This window comes from Camelus dromedarius, chromosome 12 (genome assembly GCF_036321535.1).
Source record: "Camelus dromedarius isolate mCamDro1 chromosome 12, mCamDro1.pat, whole genome shotgun sequence".
Lineage (NCBI taxonomy): Eukaryota > Metazoa > Chordata > Mammalia > Artiodactyla > Camelidae > Camelus > Camelus dromedarius.
In genome coordinates this window covers 22300009-22323975 of record NC_087447.1, presented here as the reverse complement: position 1 = coordinate 22323975, position 23967 = coordinate 22300009, and the positions used below count along the sequence as shown (strand labels likewise).

General features: G+C 47.5%; 1 protein-coding gene across 11 annotated transcripts in view; it reads left to right on the top strand.

Moving 5' to 3' along the window:
- The window catches only part of PRR5L (proline rich 5 like), a 131246-nt gene that overhangs the window by 86957 nt on the left and 20322 nt on the right, over positions 1 to 23967 (top strand). For 7 of the 11 annotated variants that reach the window (XM_031459787.2, XM_031459782.2, XM_031459783.2 and 4 more), the window contains exons 4-5: positions 7719 to 7767; positions 20034 to 20091. In XM_031459787.2, coding sequence (XP_031315647.2) covers positions 7719 to 7767; positions 20034 to 20091 — 107 coding nt within the window. Of the gene's footprint in view, positions 1 to 4842; positions 4930 to 6894; positions 7009 to 7718; positions 7768 to 20033; positions 20092 to 23967 lie in introns of all 11 variants that reach the window. The other 4 variants (XM_064492441.1, XM_064492442.1, XM_064492443.1 and 1 more) reach the window with 4 other exon arrangements.

The following is a 23967-nucleotide window of genomic DNA, read 5'->3' as shown; positions in this document are numbered from 1 at the left end:
ATCAGGGACGATGTTTTAAGTGGGGTGATGGGAGAATCCAGATGCGGGGGATGTGCGGAGGGAGGGCGGGGAATGGGCGCACGGTTGGGTGTCACCATTCCTCAGTTGAAATCTGAAGGCGGAGCACTCGGGGGTCAGGTGCAAAGGGCAAGGGAGGATACAACTAACCATCTTGCCACCGGCGTCTCCATGCCCTCCCACCCCTCCCTCTTCCTGGGGGCATTTTTTTTTTTCTCAGCAGAAATAAATGCTCAGAGATGAGGTTTCCGGAAACCAGAGATGAGTTATCTGCAGCTGGCCTGAGGCAGGAAACTCACATTTTCCTTCTCTCTCCCACCACCCTGCTTCTGTTCTTGTTGGGAGGGAGGTGTTGTGAAGGAAACCCCAGAGGTTTTCAAGGAAAGAAGAGCTTCCAAGAAGTGAGCTTGATCTGTGATGGGTCGGAGTTGTAACGTCCTCCTTCTGAGTCAGTTGGCTGCCTGCAGCCCCAAAGGGAGCCCCACCCCAGATTGTTCCAGTGCCATGAGGGGGTCTGTGGGCTGTCGGGGTATCCACAGCTGGCGGATGAGCTGGGAGGGGGCGAGAGGAGAGTTGGATGGAGTCCCCGGGGCAGGCTGGCAGAGGAAACCGGTCTGAGACAGATTCCATGAGGCAATGTTAATAGCCAACTTGAGCGTACATTTATTTAGTACAGGCCAGGCTCTGTGTGTTAACTCCTGTGAAACTCACCGCACCCTATGAGCCAGGTGCAACCGTATCCCCATCTGACAGACAAGGAAATAGAGGCACAGAGAGGGGGAATAACTTGCCCAGAGTCACAGAGCTAGTTAGTAGCTGCCCTGGGACTTGAACCTGAACCTCTCATGTTCCTTAACACCCAGTAAAGTGGGCTGCAAGAGGCCCCCGGCCGGCATCGTCCAGATTTAAGGCTGAGGATGTAGATTCACTAGCAGATCGTGAAGTGAGTGGGGCATTGTCTCCTGGGCACCCCTGTTTGGGAGGAATTCAGGCGAGATCTTCCCTTTTTGGCCCAGCTCGCTCTGCCTGTGTGCTGACATCTTGTATCTGCTCTGGTGGAGAGACATTTGTCTTTGGGGGTGGGAGGAGTAGTTAGAGGGAAGTGGCTATTCGGAAACCTCGGGGCTGGCCCCATGCACAGTGTTGGCCTACACAGCGTTTAGAAATCAGGGCATCTCCCCTAAAAATCCAGATCTCTCTGGAAAGTTCACATCGGGCAATGCTGGACCTGGACTGGTCATTGGGAGCGAGGCCTGGCTGCTGACTTTGGCGGAGTTTGCTGTAGCCCCCACTGTCCGTGGCTGCCCACTTCCCTCCCTCACCTTCCCTGCCTGCCCCTGTGGGAGTGGGGGTACCACTGCCTGATGTTCAGGTTGGCCTCGGTTTGAGATGCAATCTGCCAGTGTGTGGCCCCAGGCAAGGCTCTGAGCACCGGTCTCCTCATCTTCAAAACAAAGATAAATTCCTACCTAAGAGGCTATTGGAGAATTCGAGATGCTTTGTGCCAATGGTGCGACATAATTAGGAGCTCTGTAAGTGCTCTTTGTTGGGTTTCTCCATCTTTTTTGCTGTCTCCAGCTGCCACTCATTGGGGTGCAAAAAACAGAGAGGGGTGAGAGTCCTAGCATTTTATCTGAGTCATGCACCCCGCCTCTGACAGACCCCCATAGAACGGGCCAGCCGAGGAAAGGGGCGTTTTCATGTGTCACTGTTTAAAAGATGCTGCCTCCTTGAAACACGTCCTGTTGCAGAAGCAAGGTGGGTGATCTTGGAGACTTTAACGGTCAGGTCCGACAGGCACTAACCCTTCTACAGCATCAGGCACGGGACCCCGGAGGCCCCCTGCTGTTCCTAGACCATCAGGGCACTGCCTGGATCCCACCAAGGGGGCTGGGTCCTTGGGGCAGCCCCTGATTGCCAAATGGCACAGAAATACTTCACAACTGATATGGCTGTCTTGACTCGTGCTGGCTAAATTTTAGCCCTGCGGCACCTGTCTCCTAGCTGTTTCACCATCCTTTGGGATTTTGCTGCCTTGGGGCTTTCCCTGTGTGCTAGGGAGGCTGTGGCCCACATCCAAGGTGCTTTTTTCTCTACATCATCTCTGCCACACCCTGCCCTGCCTGCCCTCCAGCCTTCCCTGTGCCCTTAAACCAGCTAGAATCCAGCTGGGGCTGAGCCTTGTTTACCTTCGAGCCCACAGAAGTGGGAAGTTGAGTTGACAGGAGGGTGAGGGGTGAGATGGCAGGTCTGTGTAATAACAGGAAATTCTGTCATCTGGGGTGATGTCTCACCCGGTCAGCCTGGGAGGGAGAGAGAGGGAGATAATGCAGACCAGGGAGTGAGTGGTTCCCCTTTTCTCCCTATTATGGTCTTCTCGGCTTCTGACTGAACTTTGTACCCTGTTTCTCTTTTGGGTTGAGTCTCACATGAGCATCCCCTTATTACTCCCAGGTCCCCACTTCCTTCTCTTTCTAGCTCAGTGGCTGGTGCTGGTGGTGCTGATGGTATGGTGGGTGTGGATGGTGTTGGTCGTGGTAGTATTGGTAATGGTAGTAGTGGTAATGGTGGTGGTGCTGGTGGTGCTGATGGTGGTGTGTTGATGGTGATGATGCTGGTGGTGGTGCTGATGGTGGTGGGTGGTTATGGTGCTGATGGTGCTGATAGGGCTGATGGTGGCGGTGGTGGTGGTTAACAGTGGAATTCTGTTTTCAAGTGAAACCCAGCATTGGAGCCTCATCCACGAAAACAGATGAAGCAGGAGCTGCTTCCGCTGGGATGCTGCTCTGTCACAGCCCCCAGGCCCCAGCAACCTTTTCCTCCAAGCTCTGCCCCAACTGTCCTACCTTTCTGCCCTTTTTTTGGAGGGTGGTCTGGCCCTAATAGACAGCCCCCTTCATGAGTTTCACCTGGGTTAGGAAATGCTGGTCTGGCAGTACTTCTAAGAAGATGCTGAGAAGCAGTAGGATGGAGTTCTTAGGAGTGTGGGCTCGGGGTCAGCAGACTTGGGGAGAACCGTAGTAGCTGACACCTACTGAGCCTTTCTGCGTGCCGGACCCCTTTCTAAGGACGCCCTTTTCTAGGATTGACTCTTTTGGCCCTTGCAATAATCCTGTGAAGTGGGTGTCCTTATTATCCCCATGTTCCAGTTGAGGAAGTAGGTACAAGGGGCTAACCTGTACAGTTAACCTGCAAAGGTTGTCACTAGCCACACGTCTGTGCAGCGGCAATGCCTTGATACTTGGCATCTTTGGACAAGATGGTGCCCCTGCTCGTGAGAGAGGGGCCCCGATGGGCAGGAGTCTTTGTCTGAGCCCTTCCATCCTTCTCTTCTAGTGCCTTGCACCTTGTCTAATACAGAGTAGGCTTTCGCTAAATGGCTGTGATTCAACGAATTGACTCATGCATGGGGTCCTGATGCTCTATCAGTCACCCTTTCCTTTTTATGAGGGAAGCTACTGCCGAGTGCCCCCTGAGATGGTCCATCAAGGCAGAGGGGTGGAAAATCCCTTTCTCTCAGTTCAGAAGTACTCTTTCCTTATAAGCCAAGTGCAAGCAGAGTATAGAAATAGATGGTGGATCTTGCGCTATGACTCAGCTGCAAACTGCTCTCAGGTTGGCTCGGCCAGCACTGCCACTCCCTGCCCACCCCCACCCTCCACCCCGAGCTAAATTCTCGAATTACCAGCCTGAGGTGGGTTTGCACTGGCAGATTCTCAGCCTTGTGGGATTCTCTGTTCCTCTAGCACGTTCTGCTTCCTGATATGGTGCCTTTGATGTGGGAACACACTCCCACAATTCCTTCTCGGCTTCAAGCCATCTGCTGGTAACCTTGGTGGTGGTTATTGTTAATTAAAAAATTTTTTTTAATATCTTTGAGTAGGCTATGTCCACAGGGTACAAACATTTTAAATATATAATGAGATGTACAGTGAAGACTCTCCCTCCCCTATACTCCAGAAACCCAGTTCCTACTCCTATGCCAAAGATACCTTTTCTTCTTCGTCTTCTTATTTTTACTGAAGTATATTCTGTTACAGTGTGTCAATTTCTGGTGCACAGCACAATGTCCCAGAGCACAGTGTCCCAGTGATGCACATACATACATATCAGATACCTTTTATTACAGTAGTTTGTTGGCTATTCTTTCAGAGCTTCTTTATGCATATATAAGGAATATTTATGGAAAAGCAGCTGGGGATACTTGACACTTTATACAAGGTCCACAAACTGGGGTCTGAAGAGGTGGTTTGATGTCTACAGCACAGTGTCTCCCAACATCAAGGAATAAAGTTTGCTAACCTGTTTCATTGCTCTACTTAATTTCCAGCAACTGCTTCAACCATCTCCAGCCTCCTACTTGGGGAAGATGGAGAGGAGGAGATAAAACCCAGTGCACTTATATGTAATTAAAAAAATGCATGTGTGTTTTGTGTGTTTAAACATCAAGGTACCAAATACTTCAGTTCAAGGGGCTTCCTGGAAACCAAATCACATAGCTGTGATGGAACAGCAAGTTAGAGCAGATCTGACAAATGAATTTGTTGGTATTGTGTAAATAATTATATATACTTTTTTCTTCCCTTCTCACAAGGTAGCATATTATATACTCAGTTCTGTATCTTGCATTTTTTTATGCAGATCTTTCCATATTACTTAGAGCACTTCCTTTTTTTTTTTAACAGTTACTTAAAACCTCATTGTATGAATGAACCATAAGTTTTAATGAGCACTTTATTGGTGCACATTTATGTTGGTTCCTGTATTCCACTGTGGTGAAAGCACTATACATATATGCACTGACTATTTCTATCTCACGCTCAGACAGAAATACGACAGAATTTTGTAAGAGACAGAGCAGCTTACTGAGTTACCTGCCCAGGACAATAGAATGTTGATGTAAGTGATCAGGTACGGTCTATTGTGTCATGATACTTCAGTATAATGATACCAAGTGGAGAGGGAGAGGGTTTTGAACTCAGGATTTGGTAAAAGGACAGTTGTGTGGTTCTCTAACACCTGGTTATATATAGTCCACTACCTGAAGCAGATTCCCACACCTGGTCTGGTCCCGCTTCAGTAAAGGACTGAGGACCACCCTTCTCGCTGTGGTGGAGGCATTTCTTCATACTCTGCTTCTTTATTCTCATCCATCACCACCTTTGCTGCCCCTGGTGTGGCCTCTGTGCGCTTCTGAGTCCTTTTTGCTATGCCTTTGTCTTGGCAATTGCAAGTTCACTCTTTAGTCTCTGCTCCTTCATCAGCTGATTTCTACCTCAAGCTTTGACTTCCTGGAATGCGCTGCAGAATTCTGGCCTTGGCCATGGCTTGTTGCTGTAATATAAGGGTGCTCTCCCATCCCCGTCACTGCAGCCTTTCTGCCCTTCCTCATAGACAGGGGAGGAGACTTCTTGGGGTCCTCAGTTGGGTAGCATCACCATTCTCCTGGGTACCACTGTGAGAGTCCCTGGGCAATAATTTAACTAACTAATCATGTCCAGCCGCAGTTCACGATTGTTTCTCCTCCGCCTTGATCCAGGGGAGTTTCCATAACTTGACCTTGAAATGCCTACCCTTACCGCTGACCTCTCTTTCTGTTTTGCCTGAAGCATCATCATTAGTTCAGTGTTTTTCCAGTGTGAGTTCCTCAAGACACCAATTCCATAGCGTATAATTTGGTCTCAGAACCATGTTGGTCCCTCTACGTCGTGATACCCAAGATATGCTTGAGAAACTGTTACAAGTAGCCCATTATTAACTTTTTTCCCACTTTTTTGATGAAGCTTGGCTTCTTCACTTAATGGTTTTGGGACTTCCCAGAGGCCATGAAGACTTTGTTGGGAAGTGTTTCTGGCAGCCAGAAGCTGCATCCCTGCCTCTTCCTGTTTCAGAGCCTCCCCGCCAGGGCTGCCCACGTGATTTCTGTTTCCTGTCTGAGAGATGCCTCCAGCCTTGAACACCAGCCGTGACCTACCTGCTCTTGGCTCAGTGACTGGCAAAGGCTTCCCTGTCTCTGTCAGACCCGCCCACATCTGGGCGAACCCCCGGGTTCTGAGGACAAGGTGGCCTTCCAAGAGCCTGCCTTTAACTTGGATCTCAAAATGCAGTGTCCACCACAGACACGTTTTTCTGTCCTGGGAAAAGGAAGGTGTTTTCCTTGCTTTCCAGCTTTCCAGGGCTCTTTCTGGTATAGAAACTTAGATCATGGATGTCTCTTCTTCCTCTGACTCAATCTTAATTGTGTCTATCTTCTGCGCCTTGTGACACCTGGCTATAACTTCCTGTTTATCCTACAGTGGCACGTGGGAATGTTTTTTTTTTTTTGGAGGAGTTAGAACCCAGCAGATGTTGTCAGAACCTTGAGTGTTTGCACCTTAATAACCATGGCTGGTGGGATGTGTAAATGAAATCAGCGGAAGTCATGAAGACTTTATTCCCTAGGGAGCTCATTGGAGCTGATGAACTAGTTATTCTTGGCTCACCTTGTTTAGATCAAATTAAAGAACAAGCAGTAGAGATGGTCCCATGATTTGTCACAGGGAGAAGGGGGTCTGGTGCCAATACCCCCATTATTAATTTTTATTTAAAAATTTTTTTTGAACATTTGCTTTTTGTTCATTTTTTCATTCAGGTTTTTTTTGGAAGGGAGGTAATTAGGTTTATTTATTTATTATTATTATAATTTTTTAAATGGAGGTACTGAGGATTGAACCCAGGACCTCGTGCATGCTAAGCACATGCTTGCTAAGCACACATTCTACCACTGAGCTGAACCCTCCCCCCAATTTTAATTTTTTTTTTTTATCACTTAAGACTCTTTGACCTTATTCTGGGAGTGGGTTGATTAACCTACTATCTCTCTATACCCTTCCCCAGGGATGTACGCTCCTTGGGGGCAGAGACCTCCTGTCCTGTTCACTTCTGTACACCTGGTGCTAGAACAATGGCTGGCACATAAAGGGAAGCCAAGTGAATGTTCGTGCTGGATAAGTAAGACCTATGTGAAGGACTGCTCAGTTCCTCGGGGATGGGCAGTAAGACCACTCAAGCCATGGCACCCAGCTGAATGTCTCTGATGGATCTGGGGGTGGGACGGGGTGGGGTTATACATGAAAATGTTGAAGTTACAAAAGGTCTGGGCTCGAATCTTAACTCCCCCACTGACATATTTTGGGGACCTCTCTGAGCCTCAGTTTCTTTATACATGAGGAATAATAATCCCCTCACACACACGCACACACACACACGTGCACACACACACACACTTTGCAATCCTTGGTTGAAGAATGTATGAAAAATGCATTTTAAACCATAAAGTTGCAAATGTAGGGGATTACAAAATTGGGCTCTTTCTCTTCCTTATTTTATTTATTTATTTTTTTTGCTGTACATGAAGCTGGTGCCTCGGCCTGCCTCCGCCTCTATTAGATTTAGGATCTGCTGTGGCTACCCTCTTGAAATGTTGGCTTTGTAGAGTGGACTAAAGAATGGATCCCCCTCTAGGATTCCCATCACCCCGATTCCTCAGTGACCTTGGCAGAGGTGGGAGGTTACTAGGGCCTAGGAAAGGACACTCCGTGCTCAGGCCTGGCCTCAGTCCCTGTGCCCCTGGTGAGCACACCAGCTTATCATGCATCCGTGAACGGGACTCCCTGAGCTGTAGCCTCAAGGGCTGCTTGATGGTTTTTCTCTCTCTCCAGGCGGCTGCTGAAGAGTGAACTTGGATCGTTCATTACAGACTATTTCCAGGTAAGCTACTTGGGTCTGAGCACGTCATATTGTGCATCTGGGTACACGTACCTAAAGGGATGGCCGATACTGTGCACCCGGACGTGACTTTCACATCCAAAACTGTGTATCGCTAGTTCTCACTATGGGCTCTGTGGTGCAGCGGCTGTGGAGGGGTACAGGGCAAGCCTGGTCCCTGCTCTTATGGGGATTGCCGTCTCGGGCAGTGGTTCTCAGGCTCTTTGGTCTCAGGGACTCCTTTATGCTCTTAAAAATGATCATTTATTTTGAGTGACCTCTAGCTGTCTTCACTGTATTAGAAATTAAACCTGAGAAACTTTACAATGTGTCTTAATTCGTTCAAATAATAAACCCATTCACACGTGAGCATAAACAGCACTTTTATGAAAAGTAACTTTTTCAGAATTAAAAAATTGTTAGAAGGGGAGCATTGTTTTATGTGTTGGCCAATCTTTGTCTGTAGACTGGAGGCGCAGACACCCTAGGTGACATCCTAGGGCCTAGGATGTCTGTCTCACAGCCAGTCTGTTGTGTTATTGCATGTCATGTAGTCTCTGGAAAATTCCCCAGTACATTCAGGGAGGATGCAAGGCACATAATAGCTTAGTGTTTTAAGGAAATCGTTCTGACCATGTGGAAAAGGTCTGGGGCATCCCCCAGGGGACCCCAAACCACACTTTGAGATCTGCTTCTCTAATGCCATTCCCTCCCACCCCCATGTATGGTATCTAGTTAATTCTAATTATATGTCCCTTTAGCCAAGTTTTCTTGTCACTAAACCTCTTGGTCTATTCTGTTAAAGACAGAATTGGACCAGACAATCTAACATCCCTCCTGCCTAAAAACTTGTTGTTATGGGGCCAATGAGTTCAAGATTCCAGGTTCATTTAGAGGTTGGTTTCTAATCCACTGACCTGAGCTGCCTTCCTGACTCCAACCAAAGGCACATGGAGGGAGGCTTGAGGGGAAGGTGTCATGTAACTGACTGGGTGACACTTTAGTGAAGTCAGACCCCCCACTTTTCACTTATTAGCCAAGAGATCTTGGGCAAGGTGCTTCAATTCTCTGTGCCTCAGTTTCCCCATCTGTAAAATGGAATAAGAAATATGACCTACCTTATAGGTCATTGTATGGTTTATTACACAAAATAACACATGCAAAGCACACAGCATAGTGTAAGGGGGGCTGGGGCAGCATAGACAAATGCTTAGAGCCGGACTACCTGGGTTCAGTGCCCAGCATAGCCACTTCCTAGCTATGTGACCTTGGGTAAGTTTCTTTTCCTCTCTGTTTCAGTGTCCTGTTCTGTAAAAACAAGGGTCTTGGACCTAATCTTAGTGGGTTTTTGTGAAATTAATGATGATTCATAAAGTGCTTTGAACAGTGACTAGTGCAGAGTAAGACAGGATAATAACTGTTTATTAAATTCACAAAATAGTTGACCCTTGAACAACATGGGTTTGATTGTGTGGGTCGCCCTTATGGGTGAGTTTTTAAACAATTATCTTTTCAAGTATACTATTTAATTTATTTTTTAAGTTTTTTTTTTTTAGCTTTATTACATTTTCTTTGTTTTGGTTTGTTTTGGGGGGGTTAATTAGGTTTATTTAATTTTAAGTGGAGGTACTGGGAACTGAACCTAGGACCTCATGCATATTAAGCACGCACTCTGCCACTGAGCTATACCCTCCCCCTTCCCAATGTGGATTTTGTTTTTAATAGTAAATTCTGTAGTACTACAGGATCTGTGGTTGGTTGCGTCTGTGGGTATGGAGGCCAACTATAAATTATATGCAGATTTTCAACTATGTGGAGGATCGGCCCCCTTCACCCACCGTGTTGTCTGAGGGTCATACTTGTTATTCTAAAGTGTAATCCATCCCCTTCCATGGAAAACTAACATAAAAATACATAACAAATTGGTTTCAGGTTGGTGATATTCTCTAAGGTGAGCATAGTTTTTAGATTGTTGCAAGTTTTTAGGTTTTAAAAACAACACAGGCATCCTTTCCTTTTCTTTCCATAAATCAGGAAGCTTAAACTTGTATGTGCACTGTGAAAGAATGACAAATGTCAGTTGACACACACACACACATGCACACACACACACCAGAGAATGGTCACTCTAAATCTGGACAAAGCAAGACCCAGCAGAAGCCTGGAATTCAATCAGGTCAAATGTCTTAGCTGTTTCAAAGGAAGCCCCTGTCCAGGAAGAGACAAACAAAGATTAAGAAAGAGATAGTTAGTCACAAATGTGAATCATTTCTGTTGCCCTTGACTCAAAGGTCAGTCGTGCCCACACTCTCTTCTCTTGCTGTCTCTGGTGATGGAGTTTTAAATCCAACTACAGAGAAGTGGTTTTTTCAGTCCCTCCTGGAGAAATCTGGCCCAGCTGCCTTCCTCGTTGGCATTTAAAATAGACAGGGTTCTGTGTGGCTTCAGTCGGGTTTTAAATGTCAGTCCTCTCTTGGCACTGGGGGCTGCCCCTCGGATGGGTGGGGGAGAGCTTTTGGGTGGAGATATGTTTATCTGGGAAGCCCTGAGGTTTGGGGGGCAGTTAATACTGCTTACAAAGTGTATTAGACACTTAACAGCTGGTAACCACATGTCATTTTTATCAAGAGCTTAATCAGAGAAACTGCTCGGTGAATAGTCAGTCTCTTTCTAGGGGTGTGGGGTGGCAACTGGTTTTCATAGTTTTGAATCTGGGTTTTTCCTTATTTTAAGGTGCTAGACTGGAGAAAAGTCTGTCTTCGACCCTGTTTATTGAAATGTCCGTTTTAAGTCTCATGTGGGCAAAGAGTTTTTTTTTTTTTTTTTTAAACTGTGTTTGGTTCTCCAGTCCCTAGAAATTCCCGAGTACATAGTAGACGCTCAATAAACTTTCTTGGGAGAGAAGGAGGGGGTGTCCACCACGGAGATTTTAGGTGAGGTTTTAGGTGGTGCCCGCAATGGCATTAAATGACACTCACCTTCATGGCTGGGAGTTGCTTCCCTTCCTCATTTTCCTTTAGCTCTTCTCATCATGCCAGGGAGAACCTTGGTTTGCGCCCTTGTGACTGTTACATTTCTGCGAGACTTGGTGATCTCTCGTTTAAGGAAGAGAGAGCAGGTTTCAAACTTTGTGTCTTCAGCTAGGAGCATGGCCTGATTAGGATTTTGTAACATCGCTTTGTTTGCGCTGAGTTGATCCTTGAGTTACATTCTGTTTACGGTAAATGATGTTGCTGTGGTTTCTTTTTTAAACATATGTGTGTTTTTAAAAAGTGGATTGATTTAAGAAAAATAGGAGACAAAGAATAATAGTGTAAGTGGCCCGGCCTGTGGCCGAGTGGTGAAGGCGGTTCACGAGAGACTCAGGTTTGGAAAGTCCCATGTTAGGCACTGCTTAAAAAATGGGCTGGTTCCACAGCTACACCAAGAAGACCTCTTCGTGTAAGGAGGGCAATCCGGGAGAGAAGGCTGACAGAGGCGCCCTTAGCCTTCATGCTCAACTATCAGATGTTGTTTCAAGAAGGAAGCTCAGAGCAGGCTCTGGAAAGAACGTTCCTCCAGCAAGGAGGAGGGAGGAAGGTCTGGGGGCAAGTGAGGGACAGAACCCAGGAGTGGACAGGTAAAACCTCAAAGCTGCAGACGTGGTTACTGGGGAAGGTGACGACTGGGCTCCTCAACGTGGAGGCTCAGATGACTGCCCCCGAGCCCCCGCCCGGGCATCCGCACTCAGCAGTGAGGTCTGTGCCCTGAGACCCAGAACCCCCAACCCAGAGACCACTACTTGGAAAAGCCATCACTGGTGTTCTGCTTTGGAAAGTGAACATTCTCGTTTTGCAGCTTTGAAGAAAGACTCACAGAAAGAATGTCTTCAGTGAAGAGTAATGAAAATGACCTGAGGGGAGGGGAGGGGGAAAGCAGGTGGGAAAAACTATGCTTATCTCGTGTCTGCACGCAGAGAAGACAGGCCGTTTGATGGGCAAAAGCCCAGACAGATTTCCTAAGACACTGGCCAGATAAATCTTTGACATTTCCAGCATTGATTTTCCTTCTTCCTCTGTCTGTTTTGAAGTGTGCCCGAAAGAATAATGGGGGTTTCCAACAGGGACTCTTCTGTCCTGGAGACAGCTCTGAGGGATGATTGGGTCCTTTTAACTTTGAAAATGGATGATATGAAATGCTCTGAAGTTTTCTACTACCTGACTAGGTACCTTGGTAGTTTCGGGTACAGGGATGGGAGGGAGGGGTCCAAGATAACACCTTCTGTGCCTCTGCATCTGCTGGCTGTGTTGTGTCTGTTGAAAGCTTTTCCCCAGCCCAGAAGGTTAAATTCCTTTTTGGTGGAATCATAGTTTTGCTTGACACAGAGACTCAATGTGTTGTCAGTGGCCTTGAACAAGAGAGTACCGAGAAAAGGGGAAAGTTGGCCACCATATGCGTCAGTAGGTCACGGATAGCCTAGTACTGTTTGATATAAATATTTCCATCTATCGCTCATACCTGTGGGAGTCTCAGGAGGCCAGTTTCCCCTTAATGCATCGTTATCAGAGAAGATTCATTGAGGGTATGTAGCACATGGCAGTTTTCTGAAGGAGAGACCCACAGAAGCATCTTGGTCACCACAGTGTTTGAAATTGAAGTGCAGGGATGTAGATGTGTCCATGTGGGTAACACACAGCCTAGTGTTAACTAAAGACCCAAATGGATGGTAAAGGCTTAATAAAACAGGCCCAGAATAAATACATTTTGTAGGGACAAAGATAGGACTTGTAGGGACAAAGATAGGACTTCTTACAAGTGTGGGCTTGTAAGAATCCACAGAAAGCTGGGTGGAGAGCCAGTAAAGAGTGGGGGAAATTATTTCTGCACTTTCCAAACCCAAACTGAATAAAGGAGAAAAGTGTCACCTCTTTTTTTTTTTTTTAAGCCAGCCAGAGAAGGCTTCTAAAATAAGTGGGATTCCCGAAATTGGAAAAAGGTAATTAGCGGGACAGGAGGTAGTAAGGGACAATTCACATGTACTCTGCTTTGAAGGTAAAATTGGGGCCAGTGTATAAAGGGTTTCTGAACAAGAGGAGCTGGGCTCCAGTGAGAAGATAAGGAATAGGGGAGAGGAGCATGCGATTAGAGGTTGCATTTTTTATTTGGCCAGATCTTGGAAGAGAAGCCTTGTGGAGTCTGTGGATATTGGGGTGGCCTAAAGCTTCCCTTGGCCACTGAGCAGGAAGAGGATGGGGTGATGCTAGTCTGGGGGCTCCCAGGAGGATCCCCAGCTGTTTTAGGCTGCCTTCTGTGGGGCTGCCCACCACCCAGCGTTTTCCTTCCAGCCCCTTTTCCAGGCTTAATCTCCTCAGCAATTACACGAATTTCATGCATTAATTTGAATATTTTTATTGTACTTTACTCAAATTTTCTGAAGATAATGGGAAAAAAATGAGTCTTGAAATTGATAACCATAGATCTTAATATAATTGAGATCAGGGTGGAAATCCATGGGCATGTTGAAACTGCAAAGCTTCAGCCTCGTTGGACTGAGTTTATTGCACGTTCAATTGTTAAAGAAAGAACATCTAGGTACAAAATGCCGCAAATAAATCACTCGAAGATGAGCTCCAAAGATGAGGTGTAATTAGGGAGTTTATAATCCTTCTTAGCTCCACGGGAATAGAAGCTTTCCTAATGTCACCTGAGTGTCTTGTGGAGTACGTGTTTTCAGGAACCCATTGTAGGTGAAATTGGGTGACTTCCAGGAGACCAGGCGGGCAATGGCAGGAGATGGGGTCAGGGTATCACTGCGGGGAGGGGCGGAAGCCAGGGATAGACACGAAACAGTGGGGCAAAAATACGTGAAAACACCAGCAATTCTTGAGAAGTAAAGACTGAGGTGGGAGGGCTGAGAAATGTTTGTTGGACATGGAAAGCCACGGGGCAACTTTCTCGGAGGCTATTTCAGAGCTATGAGGCCAAAAAACAATGGTCATAGTAACAACAGCAACTATTTTCAAGCATTTATGTGCCAGGCATTGTTCTAAGTCGGTGCTTCTCAAAGTGTGGTCCCCGGACCTGCATCTTCAGCATCACCTGAGGATGTGCTGGAAAAGCAGATTCTCAGGCTCCACCTCAGACTAACTAACTGCAGATAAACTGGGAGGTTGCAGCCCAGCAGTCTGTGTTTAGCAAGTTCTCCATGATTCTCATGTGTGCTTAAGTCTGAAAGCTGCTCAGAGCATTTTCTCCTGCACTCAGTCATTTATTCCTCCTGACAGCTGATGAGGAAGATTTTGTTATTCCCATTTTGCATAGACTGCAACTGGACCTGGGAGAAGGGAGGTTGTTATCCAAGGTCATACAGCTAGAAAAAGGTAGAGCAGAGATCACACCCAGGCCATTTGGCCCCAGAAGAAAAACATTTGTACTTTAAATGTTGAAAATGTCCTGTAGGTGTCCCCTGAAAAACCTCAGAGGAAGGAAATTTCTATGTTTTTAAATTTAAATTTTATTTTCTTACTTCCAGCAAGACAGACAAGGGATTATTTTCCCTTGTAAAACAGCTTTTAAAAAAGGTCAGATTCACCCTTTTAACTACCAGCTAAATGGTGCTAAATGAAGAAATAGCATTTGTACCAAGTTTTAAAATTTTTTGAGTCTCCATTTAGGGCTTTCTCTCTGGTTTCCTTACACCCACCACACCCCAGCCCCCACCCCAGGATGGGCTTATTAAGAACTCTCTGGGCCTGAGGGTGAGCTGTGTTTGTAAGACTTTTTGTTGATTATCTAGGAAGGCATCCAGGTTCACAGGAAATGTAGACATCCTTAGAGATGACAGCTGCCCTTTCAGAGTCACAGAAGGGAAAAGAAATGGAGGTGGCCCATGAGTTCCATCCCTGGCTTGGTACCAACCACAGCAACCTTTGCCCCGGAGATGCATGCCTGGAATGGAACTGTCGCTTAATACGCGTTCTCGGTGGGCAGAGTCACATGCCCCCAGACCCCTCGGGGGTAGGAAAGAATGTCTCATTTGGGAAGAGACTCCACCTGGGAGCCAGGTGTGCCCCTTGCCAGGTATTAAGTGTGGATAATGGAGAGGAAGGCTATGGGATAGCACCTTTGGAGAGGTGGAGGTTGGGGAGCTGGCAGCAGCATTGGGCAGCAGAAAGACAGCATGGAAGCTTGGCTGGAATCTAGTTACATGGCCTGAAATTGCCAAGCCCGCTGCCCCCAGTATCTGTGAACTGAAGGGATCTCGCCTACTTCCCCTTGTGGGCAAGAGCATAAAAAACCTCTCCAGCTGACAGGGTAGGTGAGCACAATGCCTAAAAACACCAAACCCTTCTGCCAGGTAGGTCTGGATTCCAATCCTTGCTAGAACAGGTACTGGCTGTGTGGCTGCAGGCATGTGACTTAACCTCTCTGAGCCTCAGCTGTCTTAGTGGTAATCTAGTTGCAGTCATAGCACTTACTTCAAAAGGTTGATGCAGTTACCAGATGAGGTGACGTGTAAAGTTCTTTGTACATAGTCGGCAGTCAACAAATGATAGCTAGTCATATCTTAGCATCTTTATCGTTATTGCTAAAGTAAACCCGAGAAATAGGCTGGGGGAAAGACTTGGGCTGGATTTTGGCCAACCTGGGTGCAAATTCTGGTCTCACATTTATTAGTTGCTTCTCTGAACCTCAGTTTCTTCCTCTGTGTAAAGAGGATAAGTTTGTGGCAAAGGTATAGTGAGTTGATGAACGAGAGGGGTAAAACAGTGCCTGACACAGCGCAAAGACCAGTACCTCTACTGTCAGCCTTCCTTTGCTCATTATCATCTTCACTGCTAAAGCGTTAGGAGCAACGGGGGCAGCTAGGGGGTCCTTGAGCATTTACAGCATTCCTACCTTGCATGGAAAGTTCTTCCGTCTGGGAAGATGGAAGTAGCACCATTCTCCCCGCCCACTAGCTTGTTGGTTCCCTGTTTTTCTGAGTCCCTCTGGCCGGGTTGGGGAGGAGCCTGCTTGATGGGAGATGCACGTTGTTGCCAAGCTCTGTGCTCCAGCCGCCCACCCTCTCCTCTGCCCTCCCCACCTCCTCTCGCCCCCTCTGTGATTACCTAGAATGAGCTCGATCTTTCCAGCCCGCTGAGGACTGCGTTTATTTTGGATGTCCTTCTGCAGACATCCTTGTTTTTGTTTTTGTTTTTTTTGCATTTTTCCTCTGAGCCTTGTTCTCCTATTGGCAGCCCACTTTTCAATGTCTTAATAAAAGCAGATAGGTTAGTTCTTTTTTCACTTCTGGGATCCTCGGTTGCTTCATTAGAGTGCTGTGTATTCTTTGTCTACGAGCTTTTGTGGGGGGGAAGCATTCAGTAACAACAGGCCTAGTTCCAAGTCCCGAATCATTTCCCAGGTGGCCGCTACTTAATGTAACTGTCTTTTGGCTTGAAGCCTTTGGACTGGGGAGGTGATGGGGCTGGTGCCATGGGGCAGGGAGTGGGACCAGAGCAAAGTTGGGATCTTTTCCAGCTCTGTTCCCACACAGCATCACCACTGCCCTGGAGCAAACATCTTCTCAGCAGCTTCTAGAGTCAGGCATGTGTCAAGGGCTGGGAACACGAGCAGGTGAGGGCCAGGGAGAACAGATGCTTCAAAAGACAAAACAATGCAAGATAGCTGTCTGAATCAAGGCTGGTTTTCTTTTCTTTTTTTCCTTTTTCCTTTAGGTCTCAGCAGCCTTAAGTCCCACGGGTGTCCAGCTGGCGTGTCCTTAGGTGAAGTGGCCAGCAGACAGAGTGGGCTTTGCAATTTGCAGGGCCTGGTGCACAATGAAAACGTGGCTCCCACTAGGGTGGGGAAGACCACTCCCCTTCCCGGGGACCTGTTGCTGCAACCCACCGTAGACAGGGCCCCTAAGAGACTGTAACCTTCCTGCTCTCAGTATGCGTAGATCGGGGTGGTCAAGAGGCAGCAGGCGGTGGGAAGCAGGAGACCGAAAGCCCCTCCTGGAGAGGCTGTAGGAGACAGGACCAGGGATGAGCTGAGACCAAGGCCCTGGGGCATTGCTCAACTGCCCTATCAGGCTTCACTTGCAAAACACAGAATATTAAGAAGTGCAGATTGTCACTGGGGAGTACTAACTCCCAAGCATGAGGCCCTTCAGAGCATGAGGCTCTTAGGATTACAGGGCCCTTTGGAGCAGAGGGGGCCTGTGTGACTACAGATTCCCAGGAGAGAAGGTAGTTGGCTCAGTTTGGGACTCAGGCCGGATGGAGGGCAGGGACCAGGCCAATCAGCTAAGCTGAAGATGTGGGCTGGGTTCAAGGGGCTCGGGCAGGCCCGGTGGGCAAAGCTCCGCTGAGTAGATGGTGGGCAGTTCTCCAGAGAAGTGGGGCTGTGGTCAGGCTGGTCCCAAAGGTCCTGACTCACCTTGCACGTGCCAAATAAAAGACGGAGACCATAATGCTAGCTGCAGTTTATTCAACTGAAAGATAAGAGCAGCACCTTCAAATGTCTAGGAGTGTAAGAATTTTCAAGACGCTTTTGAAAGGTGCTTGAGCTTCCCGGAGAATGGGTCCACCTAAAAATGATCGAAACTGCGTGTGACCAATTGATTTGGACCACAGGACCAGGGAGAGGGGAGCATGACTAGATGATTCTTATGGCCCCTTCTAACCCCAAGTTTGTTCCTCTTATTTTGGTTGAAGCTACAGAATTTCCATGCTGTGTATCATGAGAAATTTAAAAAGAATGTTTTCTTTTCCGTTTCTCCATAGTACACAGATAACTTCTTTTCCTTGAAAAAAGAATTTTTTTTTTTTTTTTTTTTTGCCCCAAATGTCTCCTTGAAGGAGTAAGACCTAGAAAAGAGGAGGAAGGAGAACCCAGGCCAATTTTTAAAGTTGATCTCTTCAGATACAGAGTCGTTTTTATCAAACGAAGAAAATGCCATTTGTAAAGTGAGAGCAGAATGTAACATATGCCTAAGAGCGTGAGAGTTTCAGGGACTCTATATCATTTTCTCTCCTCTTAAAAATATTCTGTCTTTCACTTGGATTTCTTAAAAGCAGAAAGTGGTCTGTAGCACCAAAACAGGGAATATACACTCAGTGAATATTTATTACTTCCACTGTGTTCTAGGCCCTCTCAGAGCCAGAAGGACTGAAATAAATGGCCTTCACCCTGAAGGACCGAAAATCCTAACACATAGGATATGGGGTTTGAATTAATCTTCTGTGATTAACTCAGTATGTAACCTGGACCAGGATTTTATTTCTCTTGGTGCCTTAGTTCCCCTCCCCCCACCCTTAAAACGTAGATTATGAAAACTGCATCGCAGGACGGAGTCTCTCTTCCATTGGGAGGTGCATCTCAGAAACATGAAATCAAGGAGGGTTTGTGAGGCTGTTCTGGAAGAAGGCCGGGGCATCTGTCTTGGCAGTAGAGTTGGTGACAGAGAACAGTGCCTCAGAAGGCCTTGCACAGAGTGCCCAGGGGACGTCCTGAGACTCTCATCTGGGCCAGTGACAGGGACCCAGGCGTAGGCCACAGGGTCTACCCCAAATGGGGTTTTTTTTTTGCTCAGAAACATTCAGGTGGGGTGACTGCCGTCTGGAAACAACCCCCTACCCTTCCCTGACCAGCTCAGCTGTCCTGATTTTGCTAGTCTCTGTTGGGTGCCGTGGGGCTTTCTTGCTGCTGGGGTTCTTGTGCTTGGCGGGGAGACAGAGAACACAGTGACGAGTTCACCTTCATGACCTGTCTGTGCTGTGATTCCTGGTAAGGGAAAGGATATTTTTTTGTCCTTTAACAGAGTTCGGGCACTCCTATAGGATATGACTCTAACTTTGATTTGGGATTCCATGTTGAAACTAACTAGTGGCCAGTTGCTTTTAAAAATTAGATTATATCTTGTGAATTTTAATAGGATCTACAAAATTTGGTTCATATGTATTAGTCACAGAAATGTAATAATATCTTTGATACAATACTTAAATGTATTTGATGTAGGTCCATTCATCACTATCTTTATCTCCCACACCCTTTGTGAAGATAATTTGACTAAGAGCACCACAGACAGGATATGATGATGACTGAGAACATAAAATACCTAGTGAGTGTGTGTGTGTGTGTGTGTGTGTGTGTGTGTGTTTATAATGATTAATTATTACAAGAACTTTATGGCATTGCTAGTGTCATGCCATGTTGCAGATGAGGGACTCAAGACTCCAGGAGATGAAGTCCAAGGTCACACAGCTAGAAAGTGGCTGAGCTGAGACTTGAACCCCTGTCTGATGTCCAGGTTCTTTCCGCTCTGACATGTAAGCTCTCAGCATCACTGTAGCAGGGTTTTAGGGCTTTATCAAGGAGAGTACTAAGAAATGCATTAGGGGCTGGTAGGACGAACACCCCTGTGGATCCCCCACCCCATGAAAATAGGCCTTTGATAATCTGAAGATGTGAGGTGAGTGACAAGGCCTCCTTGCTCTCTGAGATTCTGTGACCTTTAGGGAGGCTTCCCGTGTCATATGGGACCAGCCGTAGCCTTTTTGGGGGAAGGAAGGGGTCTGGGAAGGCCTGCTGGAAGGCAGCAAAGCAGAGTAGGGAGAACATGGCGTCTGGAGCCATGAAGACTGGCTCTTTTTCCTGCAGGCAAGTCTCTTTACTGACTATCAGTAAAATCAGGGTCATGACATCAACTTGGTAGGATTATTGGGAGGGTTGGAATTAGATGAGATGAACATAAACCTCTGATTGATGCAAAATGCTCAGCGGTATGTTAGTTGCAGTTGCAAAGGGACTTAAGCTTACCCTCTCTTTCCCTGACTCTCCCACTCACACGCTCGTGGTGGACACATGCTCACTGCTGCTTAAAATTTCTCAGGCATTCTTTCCTGCTAGTGTGAGAAACCCCAAATTTCTCATTTTTATAAAAAAATCTATTATTTCTAAATAATATCCCACTGCCTCCATGCTCCCTTTTCTGAGTTCAGAGGAAGGGCCTGAAGGACATCGGGCGTCCACCCTCGTCCATCCGTAGAACTCAGCCAAGCCTGTGGCTGGAGGGATGGGATGGTGGTTGGGTTTGGCTCTCGCCTCCTCCCTTTGCTGTGGGATGTCTCAGTGACTCCTCCGGAAGCCTTGGCCTTCCCAGAGGACCAAAGACATCTTCAGCGTGGAGGCGTGACTGGCACCCATGTGCCTAGAACCCCGTGCCCTCGCCCATTGGAAGCAGCTGAGGGTCTGCCACGCGGTGAAGTAGCCCAACTCTTGTGTCCTTTGTTCTCTCTTGGCAGAACCAGCTTCTCGCGAAAGGCCTGCTGTTTGTGGAGGAGAAGGTTCAGCTGTGTGAAGGCAAGTACAAGGCAGCGCTGGCACGGTGGGGCCTCCGACTCAGCCTTGGGGGTTTGGACAGCTGAACGCTCCCGGCCAGGGGAGGCGGGCTCCCCGCGCGGGAGGCTCCAGCCGCTGCCCGTCCAGCTGGGCGGCGGCCTTGCAGTCTGAGCCAGCCACTCCCGGCCGTGCAAGTCAGACTGTGTTTGGGGGAAGGAGGGGGAGTTGGGGTGGCCTCTTTGGAGACCCCACTAAAGGGGGGTTTCATGGGATGCTTGGTGGTGGTTCTCCTCTGGAGGGAAAAATGATCCTGCAGATCCTGTCTGAGCCAGGCTCTTTCCTGCTGGCCTTTGTGTGATTTCTTGAAGTCAGACGTGCCAGGAGGTCTACCCATTAGAGGGACAGGAGTCTGGGCAGGCGCCCACTCTGTGGGATGTGATTCAATAAGCAAAGAAAAATTTCCCAGCCTTGGAGGATTTTAGAATCTGACTGACAGGCTAGAAAGTTACTGAACGAAGGTGGGAGATGGGGGCGAAGGCGAGACTGGCCAACCACGTGACTCCACAAACACGGATCCCGATCTTAGCTTGTCATCTGCTTCTTGGGTGACTTTTGGCAAGACTATGGTTTCTGTGAGCCTTGGGGTTTTTCCTTTAATAACTTTTAAATGATGAAATGGGACTAGGGGTTGTAGGGAGCATACAGAGCATAACCAGCCTAGTTTCAGACCTGGCACGTGGTAGGTGTGCAAACTGTGCCTTCCTTTCTTCCTACTCTAGCTGAGAGGCCTCTATCTGTAGGTCAAGTTTACTTTTAGATTCAGACTTATCAGGCAGTAGGTCATCCCTTTTTTCTCCCCCTTCCCTGGGAAAGACACTGGCATCCAGGGAAGTGTCTCCTAGAAAGACAAAGCGGGAAGAAAAATGAGAAACTGACACTGGAAGGTACCACAGGAAGTGCTCACCAAAACTTTGGAAAAAGAGAGGTTCGAAATTGACCTCTGTGTATTTGAGAGTTAACTGAATCTGCAGCCCTGTGTCCCTCAAACACAACTACGTTGACACTCATTCAACCTTAGAAATACCCACAAACCCAAGGTCTTGTTTCTGAATGACCTGCTTTGAGGAGGGCTTCATGGCCTTTTTTGCATTTAGGAGTGAGGCGAGTACACAGGGTGGAAGGTGGCTGCCTGGTCTCTGCCCACATTATTTGTAAATCCCTTGGGGAGTTATTCCATGCTCCTGGAAATGTGGGAAACCAGCGTTATGAAAGAGACACTGAGCAAACCCAGAGATTCAAAGACCCTTAAAAGGGAAAGTTGAATGTCTCTTGCCCAAGTGACACCCAGTGTAGCTACACTCAGAGTGAAAACCTGGGCACGGAGCTGATGGGCTAAATGCAGGGCATCCAAGGTTCTGTGCTTCGGCCCCAAGGTGTTCTCTCTGGGTCGCTTGCCGTCCTGGGGTCCAGGTGTTGGGGTCCAGGTGTCAGGGTCCTTTTTGCACAGTGAAGGGGGCAGGTAGGGAATCTGTAGGGTTTTCACAACTTCAACCAGAACATCTCCACTTTTTAATTTATGTGTGATAACTCCAAGAAAGATTTTGTTTGGATTCAAAGGATTCTCTTGCTATAAAATAGAGTTTGGAAACAACGGATAGGATCCATCGTATCACTGATCAGACTTTACTGACCGAGTAGTGTGTGCACGTCTGCCCTGCCTGCGGTCCGCAGTGGGGCAGAGGCAGCTCTCACCCACGTGTTGCTCTTTCGTGGACAGAACATGCCTGGTTACATTCAGTAATCTTTTCCAGAACTTTAGTGCCCATGGCTTTAAAGAAGCTTCTCGTACCTCTTCTGTATACCTCTGGTGATCTAAACTTCCATGGCAATTAGAGGATCATTTTTATAGGCAGTCCTCTAGAACCTTCCATCCAAACCCCTTTCATCTTTGCAGGGAGCTAAGTCCTTGACTTGTGGGCTGTTCCTGGAGGTGAAGTCATCTCCTTCCTTTAACCCTTTCTTCCCAGGGCTACTCTGTTTTGTTAGCCTGTGTCTCTGATGTTCTTCTCTGAACACTTTCTAAAACCCCCATCACTCTCTGAAGTTTGCAGCCAGCAATTAGACGCAGGTTCCCCGGAGAGGCACCTTCCTGCTGCCGGGTTGGAGGATTACCTCATGTGCCAATGGGTGTTCCATCCTGGCGGGGAAGGGGAGTAGGTAGGCACCAGCAGTGACCAACAGGACTCTCCTTCCCTTTCTTTCGGTCAGGAGGGCCTCTGCTGGTCTTTGTAATGGAAAGCTTAGGATAAAGGCCATCAATATATGAGCTGGAATAGCCTTTTCTCCTTTGAGATACATTAACCAGGAGTTGGAGTCCACGTTGGTTTTAGGTACCAGGATGACCTAACGTTTCACATGGTCCTCCTGACTTCCCGACTCCTCTTTGCGGTGAACGAGCATAGCCTACATTTGAGACGAGGATGGTGATTGATTCACACATTTATTGATGAGCTGCTGTTTACCAGATACTTTGCTTAGTGCTGGGGACACAGTGGTGAACAAAAACTTCGTAGGACTACAGGCCCTCGTGGAGCTTACAACCCGGTGGGGGGGGACAGATACTAATCAAGCCACCATCAAATATAAAACTGCTACCGGGGCAAGTACAAAGAATACAATCCATAGTAGGGGGATTTGACCAGTGATGGAGACTCACCTGTGGAATTGAGGCTGGAGTTGAACCTAGAGAGATAAACAAATGTAGGTTAGGCAAAGAGAGGAGGGAGAGAACAATCTAGGCAAAGGGACTGGCATGTGCAAAGGCCCTGTGGCATGAAGGATCATGGTGAGTGTGAGGGGCTGAAATAAATTCACAGAGTTAGGACCCAATGGCTGAGGGGAAGACAGAAGAGGATGAAAACACAGAAGAAGGAAACAGACTCCCACCAGGTTGCCCAGGTTGTGGAGGTTTTCTTTATCTAAGAGCAAAGGGAAATTCTGAAGCTAATTATTAAGTCCTACTCTGTCCAGCCTCATATTTCGGTTGATAGGTAACCTCCTTCCACTCACCAGTGCTTGTATCTGCAAAAACAGTACATTTGATACTTGCCATTCATTCATTCAAAGATTTCCAAATATTGATTTACCGATGCACTAGGCACCACACTATGTGCTAAAATAGAATGGTGAGCAGGACAGACAGGGCTGGTGCCCTCAACTCCCATTCTAGTGGAGGAGACAGAAGTAAATGAGCGACTCCAACAGAGTGTAATTGGCGCTTGGCAGGGGAAAGTAGAGGGTGCTGTGGCTTTGCATTTTCCCCCAGTGTATTTCACTCTGACCTTTCAAAATCTGCACGTCTTTGGCCCTGCTGGCTACTCGTCATGCCTTGTTCTGTTCTCTTTCCCAGGCACTGCTTTTGTTGTCCATTAAGTCAATAGATGGGCGATGCTAAATTAATCAAGACCTGTTTATTGGAACTGGCAACATTTTACCAGACGCATCTCAGTGTCTAATCTTGGCTGACCCAGTTTCCCAGCCTCAGCTGAGCAGAGACAGTGCCCAGGCATCTCTGTTATCTAGGTCATTAAACGGCAGCCCCTGCGCAGGCTCCCCTCTGCCAGTGCCTGCCTTTTCTGCAGGTGCAGAGTTCCTCGCACAGCCTTCCGGTGGCGTTGGGTGGCCCGTGTCCATCTACCCTGGGGGTGGCCCTTGGCCAGGGCCTGGGTAAGCAGTGTCTGGGGGTGGGTCTTGTGCTTTGCAGAGACTATTCAGAGACTGTTGCCCTGCCGGTTACTGCAAAGCCGTGGGTGGAAGTGACAGTTTCTAAGCCCTCTTTTTATCTCCCTCAACTGACAGCTCAAATCTAGACTAAAAAGCCAGTCTCTTGGGATTACA